Source organism: Squalius cephalus (genome assembly GCF_949319135.1).
Source record: "Squalius cephalus genome assembly, chromosome: 10".
Lineage (NCBI taxonomy): Eukaryota > Metazoa > Chordata > Actinopteri > Cypriniformes > Leuciscidae > Squalius > Squalius cephalus.
The window spans coordinates 5,728,561-5,751,723 of NC_137131.1; the positions used below are offsets into that span (position 1 = coordinate 5,728,561).

At 36.2% G+C, this 23,163-nt stretch overlaps 1 protein-coding gene across 2 annotated transcripts in view; it reads left to right on the top strand.

The window, feature by feature from the left end:
- The window catches only part of gnas (GNAS complex locus), a 33,302-nt gene that overhangs the window by 3,742 nt on the left and 6,397 nt on the right, over nucleotides 1-23,163 (top strand). The window contains exons 1-5 of one of the 2 annotated variants that reach the window (XM_079884356.1): nucleotides 5,260-6,606; nucleotides 8,636-8,708; nucleotides 10,298-10,352; nucleotides 10,446-10,565; nucleotides 16,055-16,152. In XM_079884356.1, coding sequence (XP_079740482.1) covers nucleotides 6,468-6,606; nucleotides 8,636-8,708; nucleotides 10,298-10,352; nucleotides 10,446-10,565; nucleotides 16,055-16,152 — 485 coding nt within the window. In that variant the 5' untranslated portion in view covers nucleotides 5,260-6,467. Of the gene's footprint in view, nucleotides 1-5,259; nucleotides 6,607-8,635; nucleotides 8,709-10,297; nucleotides 10,353-10,445; nucleotides 10,566-16,054; nucleotides 16,153-23,163 lie in introns of those variants that run through there. The other variant, XM_079884355.1, reaches the window with a different exon arrangement.

A 23,163-nucleotide genomic window follows, 5' to 3' on the forward strand; every position in this document is an offset into this window, starting at 1 on the left:
ACATCCAGTTTTTAATAGAGTCTGTGGCTAACACCTCTGGCTACAAACAACTAAATTAAGCCAAATCGTCCATAATGCATGCCCCGAACTTTATCACTGCTAGTTTTTGCTCCAGTCTCAGTGGATCTTAAAATCTTGAGGAAGGCATGCAGTTCTTAATATAACAATAGACAAGGAGAAGGCGACTAATTCCAAGAATTACCGCTTTCCTTGAAAGGGACTGTCTTATGTAATGTGACATAACACAAATGGGTCCTGAGTTAAAGGTTTGACTGTATTAAACCTCATTGTGTAACAGTGCTATACCGCTTACTGTCCACTGAAAAAACGGGCTAAAAAACCCATAGAACATTAAAGGAGGGACAAAAACATCACAGAGACTTCTGGGCGACCCAAACGCTACTCATTTTTTCTTTAAAAAGAGTAAAAATTTTGTTAAATATTGAGTTAGCGAAACATTTTTCGTTCTACTTTTTCAGCGAGCTACAAAACTCATGTCTTTGTATACACATCTCAAGCACACGTTCTGTTCATTTCATTTCGTGAACAAAATATTACACAATATATACAAAATTAAAGGCAGAATAATGCATAATACAAATGAATTATGGCAAATAAAACAAGAATAATAAATAATACAATTCATTCATTAATAATAAATAAGTAATTTTGGCAAATGAGACAAAGAAAAACATTTATTTTACACAATAAAATTCTCTGAAATGAAATCAGAATTTAGGGATGCACGATATATCGGCCACCATATCGGTACTATCGGCTGATATGTTCATTTTTAATGTTATCGTTATCGGCCTGGTAAGAAGATTTGTCCGATATATTAAAGCCGATAAATAATGGATTATTATCTTCAGCTGAAACACTTCAGATGTGCACTGCCACTGTTTACCATGATGGTTTTGAATTGCTTGAAATATGATTGAAATCACTTCAAAGCAGGAAAATACAGTAAAGTGAAACAATTCTGTCATATCGGCTACGTAAAATTATAATAAGAACATTATAATTGTGTGTTTGGGACATGGTTTTTAATGGTGAGGCTTTTGTTTTTGTAATCAGGCTCTCAAAATTATATAAGACTTTGGATTTAGATTTATCGGCCGATATATCGGTTATCGGCTTTCGAATATAAAGAAATATTGGTATCGGCCAAAATTTTCATATCGGTGCATCCCTTCCATTGAGAAAGCTGTTGGAGCCAGAATTAAAGTTGTTGTTGTTGCACCACAGCTCAGTATCTTTCTTTCTTTCTTTCTTACTTTCTTAAGCTTGTATAGCACAGTTTAATACAACACAGGTTGCCCAAAGTGCATTACAATCACAAACGAAATCAATACATAAAGAAGAGGAAAAGAAAAAAAATTATATATAGATAATAAATAGAAAACAAGACATAAAACAGACACAGTTGCAATCGAACCCCCTTCAAGGAAGATCACCCACAGCGTTTAACAGATGTGATTTTAACCTCAGTTTGAAAGTAGATAGTGAAAAGTATGTCAGAGCAAATGTGGCCACAGAAATATTATATGATATAGTGGTGCAGGAATGACGTCACTTTGTAGGCTAATCGGCGGTTAGCATCACACTGGTTCCCTCAACAAAAACCCAATAGGATTTGTCCATAGGCTTTTGGATTATCGCAAAAAAAACAAGCTCTGTGATCAACAAAAGTTTATGACAGTTACATGTTTTGTCCATCAAAATCACGTTCACAGATGAACACAACTTTTATGAATTTTAAAGCCTAAATGCAGTCGCCAGAAGTAAAAAGCTAAAGGTTGGCTGTAACTACACCACAATCACTTGACTTCAACGCCATCATCACTAGCTTTCGAAAACATTTTCCCAGAACGTTTGAGTTAGACTAGTTTATAAGAGCTCAATTATAAGCATAATGACTGAGCTTTCCTTTTCAGCATGATGACGTTTAATCTCCGCCTCTGTAGTACCATTTAGCTACTTGTTAGCAACCACCTTATTCAAGACACGTAACAGCTTTAAAAAATCATGAGTGGGGTAACACTGATGTATTTTATGTCATAGAATAAAACGTGAAAGTGTCTTGAGCTTGTTGAGCCTTATTTCAGCCATTAAAAAAACATATTGACTTTTTCAGGACGATGGAACCGGAAGTGCTAAAATGCTAACTCGTCATACCTGCACCACTCTATATTGGTCTATCCATACTGGACTCCTTAAATGGATTTTAATTTAAGCCTTTATTCACATATAAAGTAATAATATGAGAATGAACAAGAATGAACCTCATTGGTTAAGCTTCTGTTTACCACAGCATGAATGTTTATATGTGAATAAAAGCTTAAATTTGGGAATGTCAACTGTAAAAAAAATAAATAAATAAAAATCCATGATATTTATGGTTAAAAAAACTGACAGCTGCATGTTGCCAGAAATGTACCATAAATAATACGATAGTAACATTTTTGGTTTTACAGATTTCACTTAAAGGTATAGTGGAGGATCTTTCCGAATTTTAGATAAGACCCGCCCTCTCCACTTTTTGAATAAGTTTGATTGATTCACCAGAATGATTGGCAATTAGGAGGACCAATAGTATAGGTGATCCACCCAGAGGTAAAAAAATCCTCCATTATACCTTTAAATTTACAGTAAAACATTTATTTCATTAACTGATATAATGTTAATATACCAAACTATACTAATATCTGTTTTGTACCTGTATAACACACTGACAACAACCATAAACAGATGGTGATGAGAAAGTCACATGATCATCACAAGCAGCTTTTCCACAAGGTAGTAAATACACAGTGTAATTCACACAAATACTAAACACCATCATGCTAACAGACATGACATAAAAAATGCAATAAACATTTAATTTAACAACATTAGATGTACCATAAAACCCTAATGTACATAACTGATTAGAAAAAACTACTAAACAGTTATTTAAACGGTTTTCACTGTAAATTATACACTTTCAAAATCTAAATTGAAGAGTATTTTACTGTAAAATTACATCAAATGTAAGGTTTGATCTATTACAGTTTTTCCACTGTATATAGTAAGGAAACTTACTGTTAACCTATTAACAGGTTTTTACATTTGTACAGTCTTTTACCATTAAAATTACGATCTAGTCTGCTGGAGATCAAATATTAGAGAAATGCTGCCACCTTCTGGTGATAGATCACCCAAACCCAAGAGGTATAATCAGTTTATCATGCATCCTTATTTAAAGGTGGTAACTTTGGTTTAGTCTCAGAATGGAATTTAATTGGGTGTCCATTGAAGAACTTAAACTGAAGATGGTGGCGTGTGCTGATTTTTAACTTTTAATACAACCTCACTGTAAAACCAGACTTTGTTTCCAAATGAGTCTGTTTAGTCTCTGCTCCCGAACACCACACAAAGATTAAGGGATCAAAAATAGACCACAGTGTGTCGAAAAATAGCTCAATGAAACGTCATTTTCCAATTCGGTCACTGCCATAAAGTAGTTTATCTCATGTGTTGACATCACAATGATTCTTTGGTTTACTCTCTGGTTATCATGTCACTATTTAAAGCCTTTGTTTTGAACAATATAAATATATTTGAAAAATCTATGACTCAAGTTGAAGTATGACTTAAGGCACCAGATACATGTTTGGCTTTAGGCTGTTACTATAGCTTGAATGAAATGTCAGTGCCTTGTCTTTTCTTTTATTAGCTGAAGGAAAATAATAATAAAAACAGCTCTGTATATAGTGTAGACTATAATTCACACCTAATGCATGGGGTGTATACACAAACCAATTTATAAAGTATAAATAAGGTTTATTGCCAGATATATGCAAGCGTATATTTTCTTTCTAGCATGTCTGATGAATATATGCTCAGACTAATTTTTTAAATCATTTTGGAGAAAAACCTGAAATAGACTATTAGATTGTAGCCATTGTTTTAAACCCCTAAGAAGTCCTTGCTATCCTGTTTAGTCTAACGAATGTTGTCATTAATTGTCAGAATAGAAGATAATATGGTGGTGTCATAGATTGTTGTAGTATTTCTGATTTATTTTGGTTTGTTGATTCAGAATTTCATATATTGCACAAGTAAATCTTCACAAAGGGTATTTAACGTTTTCAGTTATGGAAAATCTAAATACTGATGTATGAAGCTTTTAATTATAATAAAAGCACTTTAATCCATGTAAATGAACATGAGTTTGGACACCTTTGGTTGTGACAAGGCTTTGCAACAGGTTTTACTTCTGGTTGCATATTGCTTAAATCAGTGGCTGTAAAATACACCTTCCAATTGTTTGCACAATATTAAGAAAATTAGCCTAACTAACGTATTCTCTCTTTAATGCTCCTATGAGCAATTACATTAATTTACACTGCAGTGATTAATAATTAAGTGCCTTCTCACACAAATGCATCAGTTAATTCTTGAAGTTGATAAGGGGGAGTTTTAATTAACATTCACTGAAATAGGAAGTCCTCAACTGTATGTATGGACACATTTTAACAATCGACGAACACTTCAATTCAAACATTCTTTTTGTAATTTCTAAACGCTGACTGATTAAATATTCATCATTTTTTTTACGTTGAAAGAAGAGCAGTGCCAAATGATGAGAATTTCAGAATTAAAAAAATGAAAATAATTTAGAAAATATGTTATTTATTTATAAAATGCCACTGATTACAACAATTACAGCAAACATATTATGTTTACGTTTTAGTACACGTTCAGTAAGTGCTGCGTGCGATTTTATAATTGTTTGATTCACTAAGAAGAACCGAGTCATTAGTTTGGGAATCATAACGCACTAGTCGCGCTGCATGTTAGTGATTCAATACAAAGAACCGACTCATAAGAGTCATCCTTTCGGGAACCGAACTACACTGGTCAGAGTATTTAAATACTGTTTCATCCGCCTCGGATGCACAATGCACGTTCAAGAACCATTATTCATTAACAATTATTAATCGCCACCGGCATTTTTTATTTAACGGAAACAGTTCTCGGTTCCCAATCCTATGCAAGATGCGCATATTTACATGATTTAAAGGTGAAGCTGTGGTTCAGAAACGTATCCATTAAACATAAGAGTATATCGCACTGCCTACATATAACCAGCGATAACTGTAAATAGTAGTCAAAGATGGATCGGGTGAATCGCGAACTTTATCACGTATGATTCATGTCTTCAAAGAGGGCGCCTTTTCTCCGCAGAATCGCCGCTTGCTGACGTTTTCTGGCTGTCATGTGATTAGCCCGTACTCAGGGTTCAATGAGAGCTGTTTGCCCCACCCATCTCTTCAACGCTCTCTCTATCTCAATGTACAATTCACTGAGAAAAGGAAATAATCGCTAAAAATACACCCTCGAAAAGGATTCATTCGCCACAATTGGGGATTCAACGCGCTCCGTCCGTAGGGGATCCATCGTTGTCGTTGTGGTATCGGATTTATCTTCACGTATCCAAATGCACATGATCTACCACCCGAATTCAAGAGGGATACAAAGCGTAGCCTGACAGCGGACTCGGACTGCGATAACCGGTGAAATATCGACGGAATCGGTCACATTTGCATCTGCGGTTGTAAGAACCGTTAAGGATCGCCGCTCGCGTCAAAGCAAAGCCTACGGATGTGAGCAGAAATTCAAATTACGGTAACGGAGAAGACGGCGAAGGGCCTCGTTTGATTTGGACAAGCCGAAAAAAAAGCGATCAGTCACCATAAGCAGAACAGGAGGGAAAATAGCGTCAATCTAAGGGGAAATTTTCAGCAGCACCACCGTATTTTTCCTCGCAGACAAACGTCGTTTCGTAACGGAGTTAAAAGGTTCATGTCGGCCACGGCGCTGGGCGGAATGATCCACATGCCGTCATTTTGGTGGAAATATTTATTTTTTTAATTTGTAGCCACCCTTTCTATCTCGTTCTGCCCGTGTCGTTGCATCGGCGAACGGATTCGACAGCAAGATACCGAAAAGAATCGCGTTTTGTGGAGCTATTCATGATTTTAATAGGAGTCGGTCGTTATATCGGGACGCCGACCATGGATTCGCCACGGGAAATGTGCTAAATCGCCGTCGTGGGAAAGCCGAAATCCTTCATGTAACGTCGAAGGCTTCGCTGGATGCACATCCATACACAAATCTCATATTTTATAGCAGCAAGCGCTCGACAGGACTCGGCCGTCTGTAGGCTGGCCTAGTGTGTTTTCACCAGCACCTATCCTCGCCAATACTAGTCACCCACAGCTTTCATATTTCCCCGTGCTCCCCTGCCCGTATCAACTAAATCCAGGGGGAGTCATGTGCATACAAGTATAAATGTCCCGGTTTTCCATCAAAGTGTTCTGATCGGAGGCCAATCAAGGAATTTGGATCATTTATTCATACGGTAGAGTCACCTCCCCCCCACCACCCCACCCCAAAACTTTTCTTGGGTTTTCGGGAAAATGGGTTGTTTGGGCAACAGTAAAACTGAGGACCAGCGAAATGAGGAGAAGGCCCAGAGAGAAGCTAACAAAAAGATAGAGAAACAGCTCCAGAAAGACAAACAGATCTACAGAGCAACTCATCGACTACTACTGTTAGGTAGGTTGGTCTGAAAGCTGAGGCTCCTCTGTCACTCACTTGCCGGACTGAGGCGTGTGACGTCACCGGGGTCTGTCACACGTAGCGTTTTGCGTGAATTTGATTCATTTGTCCCGAGTAAGTGATGTATGTGCACGCGCTTCGATTGGGATTCCTGTGCCGTAGTAGTGGACACCTCAGGGCTTAGGGCTGGAGGCCTGTGGTGCTTCATCCAACACCACTCAATCTCTCCATTCATTCCCATCTGATTTGTGTTCAATACGGTTTGCATTATGGAAATGTTTGGTCTCACATGATTTTCTAATTCACTTACAACTATCTCGTAGAGATGTATGCAAAAACACATTGCATGTTTCTTCAGGCCTGTGTTCACGAGTTCAGGATTGTTTCTGCTAAAGTAACAATGTGCCTGAGATAGAAATAAAATAACTTTATGTAAACATTTCTGAATTAAGAATAGTGCATCACTGTATATCTCAAGACATTTAGAATTACTCTGACATTTTATATGGAGGGTTGTTTGCATAGTTCTGGGCATCCCCAAAATGATAATGATATTTCCCCCTTATAATTTTGCACTTTTAATTTGAAACAGAAACTGATTAGATCAGTTAATAATTTCTCTCATATGCTTTGAACATTCATATCTTAGATTAGTTATAGACCGTTGTATTAACCAGACGATTAATAGAAATGGTAGTTTCACTTATTGTCATTTCCAAAATCTACTGATAGATGAGACACATTTTGTTTTGTTTTTACTTTTTTTGTGTGAATTGAGTAAATACTGGAAAAAAAATAGCTTTCATTAATCTGTAGTGTGTTTATATCAGCATTATTTCGACCACCCTGTTCCTCTAGATATTGGCCCATTGAAAAACCCATGTTGGTCTAACACTACTTGCCTTGCTACCTTGAATCTGATATCATCAGCAGGCATTTCAATTTCATAGACTTTTCGTGGCCAGGCATGAAAATGTTTTAACATTGGTTTGATTTGATTTAGTCTCCGTTTAAGAGACGGGTCTGGTCTTACTTTGATAAAACTCAGTTCTCCAACAACCTATTTGTTTAGCATGCTTGAGCTATACACATGGCTACCCTGTTCTAAATCAAAATCCCATGTATTCAACATAGCGAAGCTCTCTAAATCATAATGTCTGGTATTTAAGTGAGGAAACGGGTATATATCTAGATACCCATGATTGAAGTGTGTCGTAATGATATATGATTTAGGGATGTGTACCAGTGTAATTGGAGCACAGAAGTGCAATTCCTGTATGCAAACAGGCCTATTTGACACAATTGGAGCCTGGTAACAGAATATGTGTTGTTATAAAGAGGTTCTCGTCATGCATCTGAACTGAAAGCCTAAATCTGAGGTGCTCCTGTAGCTTGTGCTTCACATCCACAGGGGAGAAGCTAACTCTCTTTTCATATTTAGCACTTGGAAACTCAGGCAACTGTGCGCTATTGACCATAAATTGTAGAATCATTCAGCTTTGTCAGTGTTTGACAACTGTGGCTCTAAGATAAAATAGGTGGTTTTTCTAGACAGTTCTTTAACATTATTTGATTTGATGGATAGCTACCGGTTACTTTTTAGTTTAGGTTTACTTGCATTGATTGGTGATTATTGGAGTGTTCACAATTTAAGGAAATATCAATCAATGAGTGGCGCATCTTTTTGAAATCTTGTGTGATATGAAACATGGAAGGAGTATTCATAAAGCATGTGGTTATGTAAAAACCTTAAACCGGTGGCATTTTATTTGCATAGCAATGGACAAAGTTATGATATTCCATATAAAAGGGGTTTGATTGTTATGATGGCATTATTAATGATGATAATATAATTCATAAACAGTTTGTGCTTTGGATTTTAGTTGGAATTTTCTGTTTAGTTTGTCTTCTAAAAGAAATGCTACTGTGAAATTGAATGAATTATTCCTGTTGAATCAGGTGATATCTGACTCCCCCTCTTCCCACATCCCTTGTGATTTATATCTTTCTTTTGCTCATCTCTCAGGGGCTGGAGAATCGGGGAAAAGCACCATAGTCAAACAGATGCGCATTTTACATGTCAATGGCTTCAATGCTGAGTAAGTATGGCTTTCACATCTATGTACTTTTTTGATTCCGCTTAAGTTAAACTCAAGACTAGTTTTTTATTGCGTCCATAACCATAGCATACAGTCAAGTATGAAATAGAGCATAAACAAACCCTGTTTCATTCATCATGCCATTTTGTCGTCTTGGTGTAATGTTTTTCGTGATGGTCTCACTCCTCCTATTGAAGATTTGGGATGATGTTGAAATTTAAATCATTGTGGTAAAGGTGTGCCTTATGTTATTGTGTTGTCCTCTTGATGTATTTCAGAGTGATATATGTATAACCTTAGTGTACATTTATTTATTGTGAAATGCAGTGGTTTTTGTTTCATCATAGGACTTATTATTAATGTACTATGGATATTGCTCACTAAAAATCCCATTATAATTAAATGCTGACTTTATTTCAATAAGTAGTTTACACTATCTAGAAATGCATGGATGGTCTAAAACCAGTTTTGATATTACCTAAAGTTGCTATAATCCACTAGTACACTAATCTACTCCTCGATCAGTGTAGTAGAGGTGTGCAAAAATACTACAGAGGCTACAGATTTAAGACCAAATAAATAATAGATGCATGAATTAGTCGATAGTAAAAGTTTTTGACAACAAGTTATAATTTGATGACTATAAATCAGGAAAAAGTCAGGAAAACTGAATTATTAACGCTAGGGCTTGGTGGTATATGCTGTGTAATGTTAGATATTTTGTTATACCATGTATGCTGTGGTAGATATATTTGTGCATGATATACAAATCATGTACGAATACATCATTTACATGCATTTAATATGGTATTCAGTTTATGTATGGTCACGTGTTTGTATTTTTGCTCATTTATAACAACTTGCAGCCATTGCAGCTCATCCAATAAGAGTTTAAAGTCTGAACCGTCAGTTTTATAATATTAGTTATCCAGTCTTTCGTTTTTAATTCCAGTGTTTTATAATGTGAGACTTATTCCTTTTGCATCCATTATAACGAAGAAAGTAGGAAGAGAAAGTAATTAATAGCAATAAACCACCTTAATTTGTAACTCATAATATAAATATAAAACCATTTTTGTTGAATTTCCAGCAAAAATGCATTTGTTGTGATGTATTACAATGATATGAAATGATTCGTACTGTGATTAAAAAGAAATTGTTGTAATGTCCAACCCTAAGTAGTATTAAGTTATTTAATTCATACCATTTATGACATTAGGCCTGGTTTCACAGACAGGGCTTAGATTAAGCCAGGATTAGGCCTTAGTTTAATAATAATAATAATAATAATACATTTTATTTATTTGGCGCCTTTCTGGACACTCAAGGTCGCCTTACTTAAATAAGGACATTTAAGTAGCTTTTATAAACATGCCTTAGAAAAAAACATTACGGATGTGCATCTTGAAACAAAACAGTGGCACTGACATGTTTTAAGATACGCCAGTGCAAGTTGCTTTCAGTTTAAACATGCATTTTAGTCCAGGACAAAGCTAAAGCCTTGTTTGTGAAACCAGGGGTAAAACTATTTTATTACATTGCCTAAAAATGAATTGATCTGAAGTAACCAAGCGTTATTGTTTTTACAGAGAGAAAAAACAGAAAATTCAAGACATCAAGAATAATATAAAAGAAGCTATAGAGGTAAGTGTTGAAGGTTCTTGAGTTTAACTCGTAATCTCAACATGTACAAATGTGAAGTCAACTGAAACTCTGACTGTCTTTGTTCTTTTACAGACTATTGTGACGGCAATGTCCATGTTGGTACCTCCAGTTCAGTTAGCCTGTCAAGCAAATAAGTTTCGAATTGATTACATCCTCAACTTAGCCAATCAGAAGGACTTTGAGTTTACAACGGTGAGTAGAAAGGTATTGTCACCCCATCACCCCAGAGTCTTTGCACCGTCTCAGTGCTTTTTCAACTGAACAGACGTATTAGTTATAAAATAAAATGACTTTTTTTTTTTTTTTTTAAGACAGATCAAGTTTAAATGTAGAAAGCCAAAGAAGTGTGTGAGCACTGTGTGTACATCTACAAAATAAGTGTTACATGGATCTAGTTTCTGGCTAATTGTCGTGGATCTTGTCAGACCGCACAAGTTTGTTTTGACTGTTCTCCTTGGTCGTATTGCCTTGTGTGATTTGTGCAATTATAATTAGCAGCGATTCTTTGCTTGGGGACAACACGTTGGTGAATTGAAAAAGCACCCCACCTGAGGGAAATGTGGGTGTGTGTACGTGTGACTCTCGGGTATAATGGCGTGGCGTTCATTACGCCTGATTACTTGTAATAACCTCTAAACTCTCCCTTAAGAGGGCCTCACCTGAGCCACACACCTTGTCACCCAGGACCTCCCTGCTCCCTCATCACCTCGACAGGTGCTCTGTGTCTAGGGAAAGGGCAGTGGAGAGCCGCCCTGACCTGCGCCAATGGGCCTGCTCAAGATTTAATTACGGGTGACTCAAACTTGGTGGCCCTATGGACTTAAAAATAGAGAACACAAACAGCTCACCTGCTGGTTTAGACAAGGTTTTAAATCGTTAGCTACATCATTACATGAACATTACTTTAATTATTAGCTTATGAATACAATGAATTGGAATTTTTGACACCTAAAAACTGGATATGTCACTGGATTGTCTGAATAACTGCGTGATTCCGAGTTGATCGTTAACTGTTAAACTTCAGAATTGAATGCAGGAAGTGGCTGTAGTTTTAGCGTTACTACAAAGAAGATAGTGCCCCACCCTCCCTCTCTCTCTCTCTCTCTCTCTCTCTCCTTCCCTCAGTGGCCCCAGGGCCCGCTGGGAACCAGTCTGACTGGTTGATTGTGTTGCAAGCAAGAGACAAAAATAAAAAGCAAAGCAATTATTGACATTTATAACTCAGTCATGTCATTTTAGGATATAAAGTCCCATTGAAGTTTGTAAATGACTGCTATTTTAACACTGTTGCATGGCTGAGTTATAATATTTCCATTAAAAAATAAACTTGCTGCGAAGCTATCGAGCTAGGAGGAAGCTGGTGAAGAGTATTAGCATAAGGACAGAGAGAAAAACAGATGTAGATGAGATGAATAAAAATAACGCACACAAAATGCTTTAGCATTACTCATGCTAGGGCTGGGCAAAATAGCTATAATGTGTTGGGGTTTTTTGGCCATTTCATTGTAAATCTCAATGATGTTTTTTTTAGTAAGAGGATCTGTCATTTTACCAAAACAGCCACTGTTGCCAAGTGCATTCAAAAAGTTTAATGTTAGAACCACCAGTAAAAACTGTTGAAATACTCAAAAGTATAGTACTTATTCATTTTCATTTATATAATAATGCAGAACAGTTTTAGCCTACATATATATTTTACTGTTATATTTAATGCCACATGTAGATTCCCATTAACATTTTTGAATGATGGAAACAAAAAGTTTAATCATAAATAGCATGATACAAAAATTCAGATACCCACAAAATAAATGTTTATGGTAAGAGCAGTGAGAGTTGGTGGGTGGCGTGATTCTCAAGTGTGTGGCTCTGGTCCTACATGTTTAACAGTGTAGTGGCACTACTTTATGTTAAAGGAGTTGTGCCAAAGTGAATGCTGCCATTTCCAAACACACAAACAAAGATCAAGCGAGACAAAGTCCTGTTCCCTATTTGGGACCACGGTGTTGCTCTTCCTTTGTCCCTGCTCGTTTGCTGTTCAGGTTCGTGCCATTATGGGCACTACATATAAACAGCTTTAAAGGGTGGAAAAGCTGTCTGTGTCCTGCTTTTATTGGAAGTTCTTTCATTTCAAATGCTCATTCATATTTCACCACCACATCTGAATCGCAGTGGGTGGTCAGAACCGTTTAGTTCTGTCTTGAACTCCTCTATAAATGTGGCTTTTGTTATACATGAGGTGCGTATGTTGTTTGGTGATTTTTTTTATTTATTTTTTATGCATGTTATCCAAAAGAAGAAAGCAGAAGAGCTTAACTGATGCGTAAAATGTTAACATCCACCTCCACTATTGTCCTCTACAGCTTGTAAAATGAAGTAATTTAATTTGGCTTTATTTTTTGTCTTTAAAGCAGAGGTTCTCAAAGTGGGGTCCGTGACCCATAGCCAGAGGGTCAGCAAAATAAGTTGCTATACCATATTTTCTGGATTACAAGTCACATTTTTATCATCTGAAACGTTCTGCAATTTATATTCCAAAGTGACTTATATAATGCATTTAATGTCAAATAATCAAAATGTAGACTTTAAAAAAAAAAAAAAAGATTTATGTTTGGCGTTTTTGCCTTTTATTAGGATAGGACAGTAGCTAGACAGGAAGTGAGGTGAGAGATAGGGCTGTCGCGGTGAAGGAATTTCCCTTGCGGTAATTTTGAGTGGCTCAATAGTGGCGGTATGCGGTATTATCGCCATTTATTTATTTATTTAGATATATTTATATTTATTTGTTGCTATATAAATAGGTTTTACCATGTGGTCAGCATGCACAAAAACGAGTAGCCTACATTTTCAGTAAACCAATATAACCGAAACTAAACAGCGTCTCTGCGCATTGAAAGGCTGTCAATCAGCGCGCATTACATTGTTACGGCAATGGACTGTCTTTGACTGAATCATTAAACCGTTCATTCAACGAACACGTTCAAAAACGCTGATTCTTTAAAAAATAGTAATGAAACAAGTTGTTAAGCTCCACTTTTCAAGGCTGAGCTGACCAGCAATGCGTCGCATGGGTAACGCTGAAGCTGACGCTTAAATGACATTGATTCAATGCGTGACTCGCTGCTTTTTGATTCCCGCGGCTTCCTCGCGCTGTGGAATGCTGACCAGCGCTGTCGCTGATGCCATTCATGGTAAATCCCCTTAAATGTTAAGAGGATGACACGACAAATATTTCGCTTTCCTTGGACACGGAAAACTTTTCACGCATATATATGACTTGACTTGACCTCAAAGACAGACGCAGGTAATCGCACGCGCTCAGTCGATCTCTCTCATTCACTGTTAAGTCTTAAGTGCAAATCAATGAAGTCTCTGTACAAATCACCATGATAAAAACAGTCTTGTTATCATTATTAACTTATTTAACATTCAATACACATGCACAAAGTTCAAAACAAGAAGGGTATAGCCTTATGAAAAAAGAAAACATGCGAATATCGCGGTTGCTACGGTTACTTGCATTCCTCTGCAGTTGGCTTCTCAGTAGCGCGGTTTTACAATTTTGCGGTTATCGCGACAGCCCTAGTGAGAGAGGGGGGACGTGATTGGGAAAGGTCCACAAGCCGGGACTCGAACTCGGTTTGCCCGAAGCACAACGGCGCTACATGACGATCGCACCTGCCCACGAGGCTATCGGCGCCGACCAAAACGTAGACTTCTAATAATTAGGCACTTAAAGGTTTCTAGATATATTTCTCATGTCTGTGCGTCAAGTAATCGCAGTGTTTTGGTTCTTTTTTGTGACGTGCTCCAGAAAGATGTTTAAACTGAGACAGCTGAAAGCACATCCTGTTTGTTTTCTTTATTTTACAATAGCATGACATTTTGTAGTTATATTGAATATACACAAATAAAAATACACTTTACTGTTTTAAATGATGTTTTGCTATGGCTTGCTGACCATAAATGACAGAGTATTAAGTTGTTTCCGCTGCTATGAGGAAAGTGATCGCGTCGATGCCTCACGCACGCACACATCATGCAACCTGTTCATTATCAAAATAAAATCCAGTAAATTAAACACACTAACTTATTCTGCTTAATTTAATTTGTCTGTTGTACAATATGAAGGCTGTGCCGGTCAGTCATCCCCTTACTTTCGACTTGCTGTTATTCAAAACTTATTTCTCCTCTTATTTCTTGTCTAAAGTACAAAGCCTTCTTTACGTAAATAATAATTTAGCATCCAGGTGTTACATCGCAAATATAGAAACATTTGGACCGAATGAGAGGTGCGCAAGCCCAACGCCAGTTACGATTCAAATAAATCAGTTTAAAATCAAATTAATTTTTGGTGAATGTCACTATAATTTATTTTTTACTTTACTTATTTTTAATTCTTGTTTTGTTCTGAATACCATTAATTTAAAGGATAGTTTGTGGAGTTAGGGGAAGTAAAAAAAGGCCTACATGTTAATAGTGTTTATAATGTTTAACGTTTCATTTTATCTATCGGTATTTTACAATATTTCCTAATGTAGGCTAATAATAAAAAGTGATTTTTACACTGATGCGACTTGTCTCTCAACAATGCAAGTTTGACCTGGTGCGAATGATAGTCAGTTGCGATATATAATAAAAAAAAAAAAAAAATAAAATAATATATATATATATATATATATATATATATATATATATATATATATATATATATATATATATATATATATATATATATATATATAAAATAAAAATATAAATATATAATAAAAAAAGAAAAAGCATGGTGTGTTAATTATTCCCACCCACATTAACTTTGACATTAACTTAAAGGGATAGTTCACCCAAAAATGAAAATTCAGTCATTGATTACTCACCCTCATGTCGTTCCAAACCCGTAAGACATTCGTTCATCTTCGGAACTCAAATGAAGATCTTTTTGATGAAATCTGAGAGCTTTCTGTTCCTCCATTGACAGATACGCAACTGACACTTTGATGCTTCAAAAATTTCGTAAAGAGATCGTAAAACTAATCCATATGAATTGAGCGGTTTAGTCCAAAATGTCTGGAATTTCTGTCACCGGAGGGACGGAAATCTCTCACATTTCATAAAAAATATCTTCATTTGTGTTCTGAAGATGAACAAAAGTATTACGGGTTTTAAAAGGCATGAGGGTGAGTAATCAACGACAGAATTTTAGTTTTTGGATGAACTATCCCTGAGTTTAAATTAGTCCTATTTTCCCCCCTGTAAGGGATCCCTGGCCCCAAAAAGTTTAGGAACCCCTGCTTTAAAGCACGCTTCTTCATCTTTTAAGACCTCGTTTGTTTCCTTGTGGCCTTCAGTGTTCATTACAAGGTGATGAAATCCTAAATCAGAAACAGGATTTTTCCTTTGGTTTACATTTAAATCGGGTTGGGAACTCATGTACTCGTGATGTATTCGCAGACATGACATTCCTCATTAGAAATTGTTATTTTTGTCCCCAGTCCCCAGAATTTCTTTTTATTTATTTGTTATTGTTCTGTTAAAATCTGAAATTTTTAATAAACAAAAAATACAATTTGACTATTTTTTTAATTAAAAATGATGTGGCCAAACTACAGAGGTGTAAAAGATTTGCCTGGATTCCGACAGCTGGTTTATGGGTTTGTCCTCTCTTCCACTTGTCTTCCCAACAGGAATTTTATGAACACACAAAGACCCTGTGGCAGGATGAAGGGGTGAGAGCTTGCTTCGAAAGATCCAACGAATATCAACTGATCGACTGCGCACAGTAGTGAGTATTCTGATTCTTTTGAATGCTGGGTTTGAATTGCTTTTTAATTGTGCAGAATTATTAGTATTTGAAAGCTAAATGAGAGCAATTTTAACCAAGCTGATTCGCATTTTGAATATACATGTAATAGTCGGTCAGATTGGTTGCACTCGACTCTCTTGATGTGAAATTGTTTGTGTGACTTTCTTAGCACGTTGCATGTATCGGACTGATTTATGCACTCAAGAGGGAGGGAAATAGAAATGTGACTAGGGCAGAAGTGACAGAAAGTGAAAAAGAGAGACTGATGAGTGCTAGACAGATATACGCTTTTAGAAGACATGGAGGAATGAATGTTGAACATGGTTGGGTATACATTGAAAGGTTTCCTGCATTGTGGCGTGCGTGTGTCCTGTCTTCTCCCACATCCACTGGTGGTTGTTGTGGATCAGACGCTGTCCTGAGCCGTTTAGACCGGAAGTGCCCCCCCCCCCCCCCCCACGCTTATGTAAACGTAGCGCAGAGAGAGAGAGAGAGCTATTTTTAACTCTCTGGTTCACTCACTCGCAGCAGAAGGAGACGCTTTGAGAGACAGAGAAGATCCGCAAGTATTGCAAATAATGCATTTCTCCTTTTGAAGGAGAAAAATGAGCTTGAAGTGATAATGGTGGCTTCTTGCGAGGGTTTGGAGGGCAACTCCCATCTCCCAGACTGCAAAGAGGGACGGAGGAGAATGACGGTGCTGTTTCAAGCGCGCACAAGCACGTACTCGCGTTCAGCAAGAAAACTAGCGTCGTCAACTGCTCGTCCTGTTATGAGCTCATTTTTCTGTCTGAGCGTTTTCAAGGCTCTTCCTGTCACATGGCCATGTGTCCATATTGAACGTGTGCGTGTGTGTGTGTATGCGTTAGAGTTTTCATTCATCTCTGTTTCTTTGTACGTTCAAGCTGCAGAGGTATTGTGGGCTCAATAATGTTATCATTGATGCGGAGACAAACAAAAAAATCGCTTCAAAAAGCAAGGGAAGAATACAGACTTCTCACAGATTTTATTCATCCCGCAACATTTTTTTCCCCTCTCCTTACTAGTTCTTCCTGCATCTGCTAGTAGAGTTGCAGTCACAGAAAATGGCTGAGATAGAAAAAAACAACAATGAGAATAGTTTCATTAGTGTTATGCTATATATTATGTTATGTTGTATTATCAAAGAAATATGACTGTTTCTACAAGCTTTCTGTATTTTTGTAATTCAGAGAAGAAATGTTTGTTTGTGGTTCTAGTGTATTCAGGGGCGAGTGTGTAATAATTGAGTGTAAAGCAATATTTTCTTTACACAAGGCTTTCTGTTCTCATAAACCAAAGAAACTTTGTATTCCTCCTTTTTTGCATTTTGTTTGCGTAAATACAGTATATGGAGAAGAAAAAAATGTTCCTTTGATGTTATCTACAAGCTTTCTACATTTCCATAAAACAGAGAAATGGTGCATCAAGTGCATGGATTTTTTTATTTATTTTTTATTTTAATTCCTGACAAAGGTCTTTTGACTGAAATGTTGCTATCTCAGTAAAAATTGGATTTCTTGCAGGCAACAGCAGTATGCAGGATTTTTTTCTTTTGTTTTATATTCTGTATCCAACGCACCTGCCTGCAACTATTCAGGTGTGCAAGAGGTGTTCAAATAGAGAAAACGAAAGACATTTTTATTATTGCACATCTATTATTACAGAAAGCTGGTGGACAGAATTTTCATGGAGCTTTCTATATTTTCGTAAACCAGAGAAATGTTCTTGCTAGTTCGCATTTAGCTTGCATAATGAAAGAAGGGTTTACAAAAAACAGAGCTTACTATATTAAAAAAAAAAAAAATCTTGTGCACAGAGGTGAAAAAAAAGAAAGAAATTACATTGCAGAAACATTGAATTCCATTTTTTGTTGCGTTTCTAAAGTGTCAATCCAGTGCAAGGATGTTTATTTTTATTAGGGTTTCTGCTTTTTTTCAGTTAAAGGGCTGTGTGTTGAATTCAGAAACTCTTGTTATTAGCGACACCGTGGCCCTTAAGTGAACTGCAGCCAGTGACTTATTGAATGCGTGAAGCGTGAAACGTACAAGGGACTGAATGTGATTAAAGGCCCCAATATACTCACGCCGAATTTCTTTTCGTTCTTCACTTAGAAGTAAAAAGTTGGAAATACATTTACAGTGAACATCCAGACGCCGTCTACACCGCTGAGAGCGACGTTTAGATGAATATGTAAATATGAGCTGCATGCTTTCGCCTCAATAACAAAATAAACGCAATAATGACAGTGGTGAGAAAACAGAGGCCTAGAAAGCATCTGATCGTAGGATATGGGTATGTTTGTACCAGCTCTGCAATTGACCGGCATCATGTCAACAGATGAGGTAACTAAAACGTATGTTGGAGTTTTTCCCTCCTCTCCCACACCTCTTTTCAATCGCTTGTGAATGCACATGTGGCCGTGCGCATTTTACTTTTGCTTTCAAATTAGCAGGAATTGCTTGAATGGTGGGTTCATTATTACTCTTAGTGATAAACACAACAACAGTACAATGACAATGCAGTGCTACAACTGTACGATGACGCGATGGGAAAGTTATGTAACCGGTGTGCGTCTATGGCGAAAATAAATCACGATTCACCATTTTATCACAATTCTTTTTTGCATGTTGGTTTTTTCTATTTTGCAAGTGACAGCATTACAGCCAAACTAATGTCCCTGCTATGCAAACAAAGCCTTACAAGGGCACACAATATAAAATAAAAAAAGAATGGTAGACATTTAGGCCAAAGTGGCGAAGATAAAAAATCTTTATTTTTTTTTTTGTTATTAAAAAATAAGAACAAAGATACACATCACATATACACAACATAATATACAAGTTAAATAAACAGTGCTTTATTTTTTTCAGCTTCAGCTGAAATTTTACTTTTTTTTTTTTTTACAGCTTTTTTTTGTAATTCAGAGATATGTTGCATTCTTGATGTGCATTTTGTAAACATAAAGAAATGTTTCATGGCTGCCTGTTTTCAGAGAAAGCTAAATGTTTCTAAAATAAAAAGGTTTCTATTTTTCAGAAACCAAAAAAAATGTTGCATTCTTGCTTGCATGCGTTTCAGAGAGGAAAACATGTTCAATTAAGGTTGTCTATTTTCAAAGAAACCAAAAAGATATATATATATATACTCATATATACAAACATATATATTCTACCAGCTTTTTGTAAACCAGATAAACATTGCATTCTTGCTTGTCCTTAATTCCTAAACACAAGCCCAGTGCATGGAGAGAAAAATTCCTGAACCATCCGCCATGTTTCTTTCTGTCTCTTCGAGCGCCTCTCTTTCTCTCCCTTTTCTTCCCCTATCCCTCTTTTGCGAAACCAGACCTGTTTTTTCTCTCGTTCTCTTTTTGCTTTCCCCTCTTTTTGACTGGCCCTTCTCTCTCTCTCTCTCTCTCTCTCTCTCCTCTCTCTCTCTCTCTCTCTCTCTCTCTCTCTCTCTCTCTCTCTCTCTCTCTCTCTCTCTCTCTCTCTCTCTCTCTCTCTCTCTCTCGCTCCACTCCCTCCCTCTGTCTTTCTTTTTCTCTTCACTCTTTCTCTTTCTGTCTGTCTCTCCCTCTCTCTGGCCTCTCTCCAGTCACACAAGATTTGGAGCTGATAGTCTATTTATAGCGCCTGTGGTTCTGTCGCTATGACAACCGAGCTGGAGGCCAGGCGCCAGGGAGCTATTTTTGGAGCGCCGCTGTAATGTCAGACACAGCCTTCTCTCTTTTCTTTCTCTTCCACCGCTCCCTCTCTCCCGGTTTCTGCTGCTCCCTTACTCTGGCGTTGCAAACTTACAGAAGTGTGTGTGTGTGTGTGTAAGAGAGAGAAAATGCGGTGGAGGCTATCGATTAATTCCAAGTTGTCGCTGAATTAACATTTGCTGAGATAAATATTGGTAGCTTTTTGTAAGTTGAATTTGAAATGCTGAACTTTTTTATTTTTATTATTATTTGTATTTCCTTTTTAATTATTATATATTTTTTTAACAGATAAATTAAAATGCAAGTACTTTTTTTTTTTTTTTTTAACAATAAAAGTTTGTTGTTGAACGCCACTGTTGTTTCTGAAAGGCTTGCCGTTAGATATCCTCTGTACCGTATCGTGCCACGCACACATACGCGGCCCCACACTGAGCCTAAAGAGTGTTTGCTGTATTGGCCCCGGAAGCTGCCTAATCCACACTCTTTAATACTCGACTGTTAACTAGATGAGCTGTAACATTAACCAGATTAGTAAGCGATGAGGATATTATCAGCTTTTCCATGTTAATACACCGTCGGCACTCTCTGTGAATAGATTTTTCTCTATGCATGTGGTTTTTTTTCTTCTTGGCTTTACTTTTTAGTCATCAGGAGACTTGCGTTATTTAATTTTTTAATTAATATTTTAAATATTTGTATTTTTTTTTTAATTCAATATTAAATGCTCCATGCTGTGGTCCATTGTAAATGTAAATATATTTGTTTTTAAATATTAATAATAGTACTCAGTTGTTCAGTTCCAGAAATTATTTAATGATTTATTTTTTTATATGTATTTATAATTTATTCGCTTTTTATATAAAACATACTATACATAATACATTTTTATTTAAGCTGCTTTTGGTGACTGCAAATTAGTGCTGCACGATATTGGAAAAAAATAATATTTTGTTTTTCTGTGATTTATATATTGCGATATGAAAACAATTTCACCAGATGATTTGACTCTATTTGTAAAGAATTAATCATTCTAGAATGATTTTTCTGAGATTGCACAGAAAATAATAAACAAATTACAAGCATAGATAAATACAATAGAACAAATATACAAATGAAATAAGCAGTGCTTTGTTTTTCAGGTAGATCGAACTGTATTCAGGTACAGACATTGAATAATCAGGTGTAAAATAACACTGCATAGTCTTCACTGTATAAATTAAGTGTTAAAGCCACAAAAGTGATTTTTCTCTTTCTCCTTTGTTGTTTGATTAACATTTGTGACACAAAAACTGCGAGTATATGAGGCAGCGTTCACTTTAAGACGAATGCATGCATCAAAAATATGCATTTGTTTTCTTTCTCAATTGTTTTTAACACATAACTGACTGTGTTTATGGGGATACTCGCTGAGACAGGGATTTTGACTTAATTTTGCGTGCACGTGTCTGTTTAAGCTCAAAAGAAGAGAAAGAGGCCAGAATGCGGTGTTCTGTCTGTGTGTGCAGCTCAGAAAACAGCGCGGTCTTCTTGTGCTTGTTTAAACTGACACGACTTAAAAACTGTCACTCTATGATGGTTAAACTTTGCAATTAATCCACGAATCACATGCGTTCGGAACCGATTAACTACGATCCCTATACTTGACATGGCACGTCCTGCGATGCGATAAAGTGCAGGTCTTCTCTCTTTATTCAAGTCTAAACGGTTAGAAAACATTGCAAAACGTTTTGCAGTCTGTAAATTAAATTGAACATTTTAAGTAAATTAAACATTTTCAATTAGATTAGGGTGATTGCATTGCAAGTGACTTTTTGCAATGCATGTTTGTGGTATTACCCATGCACTTTACTTTTTACCCGGTAGTTTTTGTATATCACATACTCTTTGTACGTCGCACACTCGTGTCTGGTGTAGACATGCTGTAATAGTTTCTAATCATCAGTAAAGCTTTTGTTTGTTTGGGATACTGTTTGCCATCTTTTATCAACTGTAGAAGTTTGTGCAGGTCTGAATCATTTTTAGCACTGTAACCACTTAACACACAGCAATGCACCAAAAATATAATATTTTGGACATTTGATAAATGACTAAATGGTGCCATCGGCGTCTCTCCCAGAACAGCTGTTTGGCTCAAACTCTGTCTTCTGTTCAGTCCAGAATGCATTTAAAAAAAAAAAAGTTGCTATGGATCAATCTAATATTATTGCTGTCATAGACAGACAGACAGTTTTTGTGATTTTAAGAATATTTAGGTTTACAAATGACACCACACTATTTAATTTAATTCATGATTTAAATTAATATCAGGAATTACATTTTTCTCCAAAAAACAGTTGTCTGTAAATTCTTGTTAGATTTGTCTAAGAGTGTGTGTGTGTGTGTGTGTGTGTGTGTGTGTGTGTGTGAGAGAGTCTCTGTGTGTGTTAAAACAATAAGCATTATAGCAAAAAAAAAAAAAATAGTTTAGAGAAAGCAACAGAGATGAAAGTATAAAAAAGTTTGGGAAGCTAAAAACGACAAAGTAAAAATAAAAAGGAGGGGGGGGGGGGATATGTTAGTGGATAGGATACCATTCAATGAACTCTGCTTTTCATGTAGAGAACTTTAACTTTATACTTCAGTTATTAGAGCAATGTAGTAAGAAGCATTATTGTAGGTAGTAAATGTAACTAAACAGTTATATTATTCCATACTCTTTGCTGCAATCTGTATTGTTATCATCTTAATAATTACAATATTTAAGATAAATCTTAAGTAATAATCAATTGATTAACATTTTTTAATTGACTGTTAACATTTTAAGGCTGTTTTTTTAGTAAGATGCAGTTTAATAAAACAATTAGATCCATCCAAAATTCTTAATATAAATATATATATATATATATATATATATATATATATGTATAAATTATACACTTTTTTTGTAATGTTTGTAATGTTGCTACACTTTTACTTGCTTTATTGCATTGTTACTGCAGTGAATTGCTTTAAGCATGAGTGAGCTGCATACTTTTTATATAATAAATAAAGGGAGCTGAACAGAAATTCTGTGTAGGCCAAGTCATATGACTCATGTGATGCGTGTGTGTGTGTGTGTGTGTGTGTGTGTGTGTGTGTGTGTGTGTGTGTGTTTGGCCAGACCATCCATTTACTGCTTGAAGTGTTTTTACAATTTCATTTTAATTGAAGTTGCTGCCTATAATCATATCTACACTGCATGCTATAAGAACAACTCAATATGTGCTAATATCCATCTTGTGTGT